This window comes from Plectropomus leopardus, chromosome 10 (assembly GCF_026936395.1).
Source record: "Plectropomus leopardus strain MGB_pleo_1.0 chromosome 10, ASM2693639v1, whole genome shotgun sequence".
Lineage (NCBI taxonomy): Eukaryota > Metazoa > Chordata > Actinopteri > Perciformes > Serranidae > Plectropomus > Plectropomus leopardus.
Genome location: NC_142185.1, coordinates 33,398,304 through 33,409,822, shown reverse-complemented (window position 1 = coordinate 33,409,822; position 11,519 = coordinate 33,398,304). Strand labels below are relative to the sequence as shown.

Genomic DNA, 11,519 nt, shown 5'->3' with positions numbered 1-11,519 from the left:
CCTCCCGCAGTTCAAGGGCAACCACCGCAGAAACTGATATCACTGGAGGACAGCCACTGTTTACCTCCATCCATGGAAACAGACCCCTGCTGGCTCCTTTTCAGAAGTGAAACAGGATTCCTGTCCTTCTGCGATCATGTCAGTGTCATGTTTGGTAAACATGACACTGACATCTTTAAGATCACACAAAAAATGGAAAAAAAGGCAATAAAAGTCATGAATATTGACTGAAATAATTCAGTATTGTTTTATTCATCTTTGCTCTCTTTTGAGATTTTTTTTCATCTTCATACTCCGAGTTTTCTTGCAGCTGATGAACTTCACTGATTCTTACACTGTAAGCTATAATAATCATCATCATCGTAATAAATAACAATAACTTCATTTGTAACAGCACTTATCTGAACAATACTGAAAAATGCTTCACCAAAATATATGAAAATAAAATTTTATTATAATGATGAAAACAATTTTAAGAGCTAAGAAAAAGTGTTCAAAAAACCTAAGACCACAAAACAAAAGGAAATAATAAAACACAAAAGTTATATATTAGGCATGAAAAAGAAAAGCTTTTCTTACACAATGATGTTTAAGCAGTTATTTAAAAAGAGACAAAGTGCTCACCATTGAGTGCATAAAATAATAGATGTAGCCGTAACATCGCCCACTGGTTTGTGCCAGAAGTGACCGTATTAAATCAACAGGGTGGCACTAACCCCAATACTAGCTGCACTGATACGATACGATACGATACGATACGATACGATACGATACGATACGATACGATACGATACGATACGATACGATACGATACGATACGATATGGATAGGGAAATTTGTCCTTGACTCAGATGTGCCCATAAATGCCTTCACAGTCATAATAAATAAACTGCATTCAAACAAAACGGCATTTACTGTACGAGATCACATTAATAAATTGCTCACAGTCTATCTTTGTGAGCACAGTGCATTTAATTACAACACCAGAGCTTTATGGAAACCATGGAAACCATAAAGCTGTGGTGTTGTTACTTTGCAATGTTTGTAGTTCAACTTTGACGTCATATCTGTAGATTTTAACATGTTTTATTCACGACTGATCACAACAGTCGAAATAGTCTACATATTAATTTCTCTGTCATTATTGTTTTCATTTTTTTGTTGTTGGTAATCTCTATGATTAATTTGTTTACTTCAAGAATTTTAATTCCTGTTATTATCATTCGTCTGGTCATCAGTTTAATGCGCTGTCATCCGTCATCCCAGCTTCTGACACCTGTCGATGACTTGTCATCTGTCTGCAGTCCATGTGATGAATCTTCCACTGTCCAAAGGATTTTGGGTCAAAATATAACATACTGGCTTGCATACTGCTAAATTTTTAGACTAGACCTATTTTTATACTTTTTACATTTTTATTTTATGCTTTTATGTTTCTAGGGCATGTCCTTTATGTATATTATGAATGCAAATTTTCATGTGTGGACAATAAAGTTTTCGTAATTCGTAAAATGCAAAGAGATGCAGTAGAATATCCTGGTATTTATTTATTTTTTTATTTTTGCTGCATTTGACATACCATGTATTGGAACATATTAACTCTTTTTTTGCATACTAAATAGCACGGGTATTGAAATGCACATCACCGTGGTCTCACCGTGGGCTCTCCTTGTTCACAGTTTTCCTGATTACACACACCTGCCTGCAATCAGCTCATCAGTGCTCAGTTTTTCTACACAGGCTCTTCCCTCAGGTCATTGTTTCAGTGCTTGTGGAAGTACCAGCTCCTTGTGTTAATTTCTAGTGAAGTTATCCTGCTGTGTTTATTGTGCTGAGTTGCTCATGCTGTTCTTCTGTGTCTGAGGATCACTGCATCGGTCTCCCACCTGCCTGCCTGCATCACCTGCCCACTCAGCCCAAAATCTCAACACACTTCAAACCTGCCACACTCCACCACCCTCCTCACTCCTCATTATTCCTACCGGAAAAACCCCCTTAACTTCCCCATCTTCACCTTCCAAATTATCACAATAAATCTCTTTCTCTTTGAACTCTTCCTGTGTTCGGTGTCTGCTCTTGGGTCCACCTCCTCTGCTTTATATTACTTGCCAGTAGACTAATAAATGGCTGTAATTTGCTTGCTAGGCAATCAGAGCCAAAGATTCTTACTTCTGTCTTGTCTGAGTCAAGCCGCAGAAAATTACAGGTCATCCATTTCTCGACAGCAGTAAAGCACTCCATTAAACTGGCGGGGTAGCTAACATCATCTGACCCAAAGGACAAGTGGATTTGCATATCATCACTGAAACATGATATGAGACGAAATTAAAATGTCTGATAATCCTTTTGTTATGACCTGTTGCAATTTTCCAGCTGTTTTTTGTACCATATAAGGATGCTTTCAAAGCAACCTGTCACTGTTTTTCCAGCAGCTTTTTAGGCAACCAATGGGGGTGTTTTGTAGCCATGGGACACTGTTTTGTAGCAAGTTATTGCTGTTTTTCCAGCACATTTTAAGCAAAAAACGTAGGTGTTTTGCAATGCTCGCTGCTGTATTTCCAGTTGCTTTTTTGGCGTCAAACATGGGTGTTTTGTAAGGAGTCGTTGCTGTTTTTCCAGCTACATTTTAGGCATCAGACATAGGTGTTTTGTAGCGAGTCGTTATTGTTTTGGTACCAAATGTGAATGTTTTGTGATGACCAGTAGCTGTTTTTCCAGTGGCTCTTTAGTCACCAAACATGATGCTTTTCCAGTAGAGAATGTGCCAAAAGTTGGTATTTTAAGCTAAAACATTATCTTCTACTAACCATAGCCAACTGTTGTTTTTTTTGGACCTAAACCTGTAAAGTTTCAAAATAAAAAATGAAAAAGAACCACATCTGTGATTTGTGGAAACTCACAATGATAGCTTTTTTTTTGGTGAAGGAGTAGTTCCAGATATACCTACACAACGATTTAGTCTATGGATAAGAATGGATTGGAGTGGTGCTAGAGGTCAAAGGTTACAGAGGATACTAATTTAGAAACCCCACTGAGTGTTTATCACCGCCCTGTTGCTTTTCCTATATCGGATGACCCCTATAGCATTGCCCATACTGCTTTTATAACATATCTGACCCCCCACGCACCCACCTGCACATACATGCACTCATGAACTGTCTCCTTCTGTGGTGTAAACAGGAGGACCACACTGTGACAAACTGTTGATAATACGCTTGCGTAATCTTGGCATTCCACTTGTCTTCGATGTTGATCCTTTAATGTTCGAAGGCAGCAGAGCATATGGCCTCTGTAAAGTGCAGAGAATTTAAGGCTTAGGAATCATTAACAGTTTAAAGAAAGGAAAAGAGATTATTTTCACTGCCACAGGGTTCATGGAGCCCAGAGCCCCCGCAGCCTGTGGAGCCTGAAACTGCAGTTTAGTAAGTGTCGCTGTCGCAGTTCATTAGTCTCTTATTACTTCAGGATCACCTCCACACTGTGTTTGAGCAGTTCTGGCTAATTCAGTAATTAAGTTTAATGCTCAGGCTCAGTGGTGCTGCTACTTTTGTGTTAAAGTTGTGTTAAAGTTTTATCAATGTTGGTATCTGTGGACAAGGAGTCTGTTTACCATGGACACTGATATTTATTTGGAAATTATTCCATTAATTTATTTGAAAATTGATGTAGTCAGTGATATAACAATAAAACAACAACACACACACACACACACACACACACACATATAAATATATATATATGTGAAGTGGTTGCTTAAGAATGTTGCATAACGCTGTGCAAATTAAAACCAAAAGTTCAAGTAAAAGTGTTAGTAATTATTAGTAAAAAAAAAATCAATAAAAATAAAAAATTACACACCCACCAATAAAACATAAATACAAATGTAAAAGATCGCTTTAATAAAATTAAATAAAATTAAATTGAATTAAATTAACAGACAGTGTTACAATACTATATACTATATAATACTATACAAAAAATTTGGATGAATTCTGTATAATATTTTAATTTTTCATTATTTCATGTTATTTTATTCATTTATTTATTTGTTTGTTTATTTATTTCGGTCCATAATCGGGCACAACTCAAAATAGTGAGTAAGAATTTTGATTGACAAATATCAAACCAATCAGACAAGGGAATAATCCGCTTGACCAATCATAATGAAGAGGAGGTGGGACTTATCGAGTTTTTTAACCACAGGATGTCGAAGGCATGACCCGCCCTAACTCTGCCGTACTCTACCTCTGATTGGCTCACCTAGACACACTCACCTTATTCTAACCAATCCCGCCCGAAAGCAACAAGTACTAACCAATCACAGAGAGGCTATGGCGGGTCGTGCCTTCGCCATCCTTGGAAAAGCAGAAACTATCCTGCCGTACATGGTTATCGGATAAAAAAGAAACGGCAGAAAGTTTACGGCTCATGAAACTCTCAGAATGAATGGGACAGCCTACTCCAACTTTGACAATCAAGAACATGTCTTGAAACTAGGAGAGACGTTTGAGAAACACCCCAAAAGCGGCTACCACACAGTGCGATGTAAGTTGGATTTTGAATCACAAGTCTGAGCTTTACTGTCGGCTAACGGTAGCATGCTAGTTAGCTTTGTAGCTAACAGATCCGAAGGCAGCTGTTTGACGTGTAGCCAGGTTAGCCGCCTCGTCAATTTGTTTATATGTTCCCGCTGTTGGCACGTTTAAATAAGTTTACAGTTATTTATGTTTTTTGTCGTTTTAATAAGTTAGTTAACTCTTAACTGACACCAACCGTTGATGCTCCAGCTATCAGAATGTTAGCTTCAGTTAGCATCGCTACAAACTGAACGCTGCCGCCATCTGATGGTGAAAGTAGATAACTGCAGCACTGAGGGACCAAACTTTGTAATATAATAATGTCGCTGTTGTTAATTTTTAGTATATTATATGTATATAGATATATGCAACATGTAAAAAAAAAACCCAACAACTTTCTTTTCTTCCACAGATGATTTCAAGCCAGCCTCCATCGATACAACATGTGAAGGGGAGCTTGAAGTGGGCAAAGGAGAGCAAGTCACCATCACTTTACCCAATTTAGAGGTCAGTCAGTGGCTAAATAAAATTAAATTATTTGCTTTCGGAACTGTACCGCATTGTACATGTGTTATAGTCAGCAAAATAAATGAGTAAGCTATAAATAATTTCAGTATACCCTTTGAAAATCGAGCAAATTGGCTTGAGATACTTTTTTGTTTTTGCTAGCAATAAGCAATAAAAAACACAAATGGCTCAAAAATTGGTCAAAAGTGCTACAAATTACAAAACAAAACTAAAAGAAAACAAAAGTTAATAATCAAACAAGTAAATGACCTTGTAAAGACACTTAACAATTCTAATAATTTTCAAATGTGATTTTAAATATGCAGTTATGATAATTATAAATATAGCTTTCTCCGTCCTATATATTTTCTTCAAACTTTTTTAAAAAGAATTCTCTAAATATTTTCTTGCCATTTTTGGGACATGTCTTATCAAGTAGCTTATGGACTTTCCCCCCATGATTTAAGGGGGTCAGCCACTTTGTTCAGCGCTCAAAGGTTTAAAAACACACGAAAGGTGTCTGAGAACAGCGCTATAAAAGTGATTTTGATCCAGGTCAAAAAGGGTTAAGTTTTTACGATTTAAACCATAGTATTAATTTCCAGGTCTAACTGATTGAGGAATACACCAATTTTGAAATTCAGGGCCAAATCTGATAAGTGTTTAAAATAACAATTTATCACTGATACTGATGTTTGTCTAAAAAAGTTGTGTAGATTTTGGAATCCACCAGCCACAGTGAAAAGTGAACAAAAAAGCTATTTCCAACCCTGTGTTTGTGTTCAGGGCCTTAGCCTCCATAGAGGAGCCATTATTAGCAGTTAGCGTTCTCAAAAATTCAAGAAATGCAATTTGAGTCTTTGGTGTCTAGTCAAAACTGTGTGAAACTGGACTCAGACTGATGTCCTGACTACATTCCTGCCTGTGTTTTTTTTTTATTGTAGGGTTCAAGTGCTCCAGTAACAGTCTTTAAGGGATCCAAGAGGCCATACATGAAAGAGTGCATCCTCATTGTGAACCATGATACAGGAGAGTACAGACTGGAAAAACTCAACAGCAATATAGCTGTGAAGAAGACCAGGTGGGCAGCAAAAATTGTTTTAAAAGTTCTTATTAGTGTTTATTATATATATATATATATGTTTCTTCAACAGATTTTACCTTCTGTAATCTGTATATCTGGATCTGTGTTTCCATCCACTTGTTTCATAGTGCATTTTTTTTGTCTGATGTTGCACCGTAAGAGTTAGAAATAACTGGAAGCATCTTTTATTCTATTTTATTTTATTTTATTTTAAATAATAATAAAAAAAATTTAAAAACTCTAAATACAGCACCTTTAAAACCAGAGTTTACAAAGTGCTTTGACAAACAAGGCAAAGCAGAAGTAGGAGGGGATTTCTTGCAGAGGCAACATAATCATAAGAGCCAAACAACAATGCTGAATTAAGGCCAGACAAAAGAGAGAAACACTAACAAAACAAAAATAACAATAACAACCCATACCAACAAGAGTGACTACAATTCAAAGAATATACGCAGTTAACATGGACATTTTAGTACTAATAATAGAATTTAACACGATCAAGACAGATTAAAAGAATAAATTAAAAGATAAAAGACAAACTAAGATAGATTAATTAGAATAAATGAATTAAAATCTGCCAAATTCCTCTTGCATGAACATCACCAAAAAAAGTCGTGTTTAATGTTACAATAAATATTTGGGTAAAATTTCTACCCAAACAACTGATGTCAGTTTTGGTTGTAGCATTTAAGAACTCATAAAAAGTCTTAAATCTAACTTTCTAAGCTGTGGTAATTATATTCTTATAAAATAAGTTGGCGGTTCACATTTTGTTTTGCTCAAACTTTACTTGATATATGCATTCGACCCATCTTTGTTCCAACTCTTCATGTGCGTTCTCAGGGCCGAGGGCAGCAGTAAGATCCACTCTCGCCTGGAGCAGCAGACCAGCCGCCTGAGCCAGCAGATGAAGAGCAGCAGCAGCAGCAGCAGCAATAAGACCCCCACCAGCACCAAGAGTTCTCCCCCCAAAGAGAAGACGTCTCCAGCATCGCCCATGGATGACATCGAGAGAGGTAACGCTATCTTTAGTCTAGAGACGTTCTTTAGCATCATATCCAGTTTTTACAAGAGTTTGAGAACTTTTGCATCGGGCTGACACTGCTTTTTTTCCAGAAATGATTAAACTTGGCACGCATTTCTGAATCTCTGTTTGTGTGTGTGTTTGCAGAGTTGATGGCAGAGGCGCGGGTCATGGACCAGCTGAGCAGCGGCGACAGCTCCTCAGACTCAAACAGCTCTTCGTCCTCCAGCAGCGACGACAGCTCCAGCAGCAGCGACTCAGAGGATGAACGAAGGCCTGCTCCGCCCCCGCCCCCGGCCAACCACAGCATGCCTATAATCACCAGCAGCACCAACAACAGCAGTCGCCACCAGGAGAGCGGAGGAGGACTCATGAACACACTCAGTGAGTAACCCGCGACCTTTCTTTTAAACACTCAGTGTTTTCTTCTTTTTTTCATATCAGTTGATATCAGTCAGTTGCTTCTAAGTGAAAGATGAGTCAGAAGTTTGACAGTTTCAGCAGAAAACCATCAGGAACTGAGTTTCACAATTCCACTTTCATACTCATCTAATCTATATTATTACACCATGTACCCCCCCCCTTAAGTATTAAGCAGTAAAACTTGTCAAAACAACTGAAAGAATAATAGAAAACATGGTATATTTAATCAACAAAAAATACATACAATATCTTTAACACTGAAAAAAGCTAAATTATTACGATAGATGTAATGAATAAGCCATATGATGTTTTTTGCTCCGTCTGCATTATGAATTATTATATCATTACTTATTTATATAATTTTAACTTCCAACTCGAAGAGTCAATATTATTATTGTATACTTTATATATATATATATATATATATATATATAGTAAATGTTAGCTCCTTTCCCAGTGGGCAAAAAAAAATACTAACATTCGCTGACGTCTGGCGTTGTATTTGGTTGGAAAGGTTGCAATTGGCAATAATTCCTGGGACAAATGAATCTGCAGTAGTCATGGGTATTTATGGGCTCCTGCAATTACACACCGCCAAAAGTTCTGTCTGTCTCCCTCCAAGCATCGCTCGAACGTCGTTCCAAAATATTAGCATGTTATATATCTGCATAGATTTGGGTGGGAAAGGGGTATGAAATGGACAATGCACTACGGGAATTGGTCTGTGAGAAGATAAAATCGTCCCTCACTGAGTGTAATCACATGTATTTGTTTCTTCTAATGTTAAAAAGTGCTTTATGACATTTCCTAAAATAAATTAAACTGTAAAATAACAGATGAAAGGATAAGAGAACTCAGTGAAATGAAACCGGAATAAAATACTGAAGAAATACTGCAGTACAAAGAGGACGAATTCGTTAAGTAATACGTGCATGTAAGCAATTCTAAAAACTTTTGTGTTGCAGAGAATGACCTCCAGCTGAGTGAATCAGGCAGTGAAAGTGACTGAGCAACACGTCTGGACATCAGGAGGAACATCAGCGAGGAGTAAAGGAACCGGGTACACACCTGTCAGTGTCTTTCTTCTTTTCATGTGCGACTGCCTTCTCTACATATCCACAATTCTGCTAGAAGAATGTTGCTTCTCTGCCAGCCAACCTCAAACTCACTGTCACATTTATGGCTTCATGATCTTTGTTTTTTTTGTGTGTGGAGTCGGTCTGTTAAAGAGACACCTTATTTCAGCGCGACAAAGAGAAGCAGCAAATTATATCAAACTATCTGTAATGTTTCATCTGACTGGGGAGCACATCGGTGGTTAAACTGAGCGAGCGAATCAGAGGCAGATTGACGGCGTCAGTCGAATTTCTGCGTTTCAGCTCAGCAACGTCAGGACATTGTGTTGTGCCTTAGGTCAGATGTGGATTAGGGGGTTCAGATTAGTTTGTGATTGGTGACAATCTGTCACAGCGGACGTTAAAGTTAATTTAGGACGAGCCACAGTGATATGACAGTCTTCTGCTTTTGTCTTAGCGTTATTCTTAAAGTTAGCCGAAGAGCTTTTTGCTTTGAATTCCTGAAACTGAGCTGCAGGACAACAAATGATTTTCATTTAAAGCTGCATTAATTAAAATCTAACTGCAGTGCTTTGGGGTAATAGAACAAACTAAAAACGTAACTTTGATGTATTATCTCTTTAGAAAGTTGTAGCAAAAGGGGTAACAAAAAGTTGCTTATTTACAGAATTAGAAATCATGGTGAACATTTTTAGTTTTTTGACAGAATATAGTTGTCTGCTCTGACTGGAAATGTTTGGGCAGAAAACGAAACAGCTCAGTCACCAAAAGAAAGCAGATACATTACATTTAAACATTTCATTTCAAATTATATAAACATTTCTAAAGTCACCTAATATTTGATTTAACATCAGGAGGTGGATGGATGTTAGCCAAGCTGAAGACCACTGTACCGGAGTCTTTTAGGGCATGATCACACATGAGCGAATAACAGCGAGTGACTGTTGCCTGCCAAGTCGATATAATGCCCCAGTAATGAGTCCTAAAACCCAGAAATGAATTATTCAGGTTTGATGACAACTGTACCTTGTTTGATTTAGTTTTATCCTGCAACCACTAAATAATTAGATTCCTCACAGGAGTGCTACAGGAATGAAGTCCCCCAAATGTTCCAAATTTGTGAGTATTTTTGCACCTCAGGTTCCCTCATCTTAAAGTCGATTGTTTTTTTTTTTTTTTTATAGGTTTCAGGTTCAGGGTCTGAAATAAGGTCTGACGAGACTTTCCTGTTTTCCTCAAAAATCCTAAACGTGGTGTTTATTTTTGAAGATTATCTTAACAAAACATGCAAGTATCATAAATGTTTCTTTACCGCTGAGCTTCTTTTTTTTTTTTTTTTTTTTTTTTTTACAGTTATCCAAAATTCAATGGAAAAAAAACCCAACAAGCTTTTTGATGAGGGAACCAGAGCGCAGCTAAATTCTGCGTCAGTTTACAGAAAAAACATCCTCCCTGGGGCACTCTGTTAGATCTCAATGTTGAAATACCAAGAAATCCGATGTTATTGGTACATTTTCCATTTTTTATGTTCCACGTCTGTTCCTTGACTCACTGCCAGCCAGGCAGCATCTCTCATGTGAGGCAGCCTGAATTTTTCATGGACAAATCAGACAAAATTGGCTGCTTAAAACATGGCAACAATCACTTTCTTCACACACATTTCTTTGCAGCTGGTGGAGGGTGCGACTTCACCGGTGAAAGTTTACCAAAGTTGAACTCCATCACATGCAATGATGTGAATTTGCTTTGCCATTCAGCATGTTAATTTTGCTAATGTTTGACCAGACCTGCAATTAACAGCCAGTGAAGGGTTTTTGATGTCACTGGTCAGCTGTTTTTCCTCTTTGGATAGTCCCGTGAAAAACTGTTGTTTTGTCAATGAGGCATTGGTGCACATCCAGTCAGTATTGTGCACCGAAAATGACAATTTTAAGCCAAAACATGATCTTTCCTAATCATAACCAACCAGTTTTTATGCCTAAACCTAACCACACATTAACCGCAGCAATGTTGAAACGTAAATAAATATAAAGTTCCACAATAACATATAAAAATGACATATTTGTGGCATGCAGAAATGTACAGTGCCTGCATTCATTCAGCCACTGGGGTTAAACCAAATTAATGAACTGAAAGACGCAGAAATGCTCTGCAGAGCTTAAGGTCAAAGGCAGGTGATAATTAATTACTGCAGCTTTAAGAATGAACGTGTCTCTAAAATCTTGTTTAATGTGATATTTCAGTATGATTTCTGGCGAAGTTGCGCACTAGTGCTCAGTTGACTCGGCGAGGGTCGCGCTTTGTAGCTTTAAACCTGCAATACTTGAATCTAATTATTTATATTTCAAAATAAACTCGACCAACGGTGAAATGCTTAATATATTTTATATATTTTAATAGCCAAGCAATCAGAAGTGCAAGTTTAGTATGAACTGTGTTGCGTAAAACAAGCCAGATGCTTTGACACTGCACCTCAGTGCGAGTCTTAAAGGGCCTGATGTGCCTTTTGTTCTCAGCCTGTTGAGAAACAGGCCGTCTTGTTTTATGCCCATATCGCTGCTGAGCCGCCTCAGCAAACAGGAAGCTGCTGTTTATGTTTCAGCATTTCATCGGTGTCCCAGCTGACTGATACAGTGAGAGACGGAGATAAAGATGTCTTAAGTCAATTATGTTTAGCCTTACGGAGGACGGTAGCCTCAGAGCATCATTTGTACAATATTTGAGATTCATTTCCTTGTAGAAAATAAAGATTTTAATAGGTTTTTTGTGCATTAATTGTATTTATATATTTTTGTGCCACTATATGTAATGGCTTATTTACATTT

At 37.5% G+C, this 11,519-nt stretch overlaps 1 protein-coding gene across 1 annotated transcript; it reads left to right on the top strand.

Annotated features, from left to right (window-relative positions):
* The first annotated feature begins 4,325 nt into the window (after positions 1 to 4,325).
* Positions 4,326 to 11,455, top strand: eaf2 (ELL associated factor 2). Its single transcript, XM_088083663.1, has 6 exons — positions 4,326 to 4,545; positions 4,990 to 5,084; positions 6,029 to 6,165; positions 7,015 to 7,187; positions 7,343 to 7,579; positions 8,584 to 11,455. Exons 1-6 carry the CDS (start codon positions 4,443 to 4,445, stop codon positions 8,625 to 8,627), a joined length of 789 nt encoding a protein of 262 aa, XP_087939789.1. The 5' UTR covers positions 4,326 to 4,442; the 3' UTR covers positions 8,628 to 11,455.
* The last annotated feature ends 64 nt before the right edge of the window (positions 11,456 to 11,519 follow it).

Coding starts and splice junctions, on each gene's coding strand:
- eaf2 (XM_088083663.1), top strand. CDS start 4,443: ATGAATGGGACAGCCTACTCCAACTTTGACAATCAAGAACATGTCTTG. Junction 4,546..4,989: donor CGGCTACCACACAGTGCGAT/GTAAGTTGGATT, acceptor TTTCTTCCACAG/ATGATTTCAAGCCAGCCTCC. Junction 7,188..7,342: donor CATGGATGACATCGAGAGAG/GTAACGCTATCT, acceptor GTGTGTTTGCAG/AGTTGATGGCAGAGGCGCGG.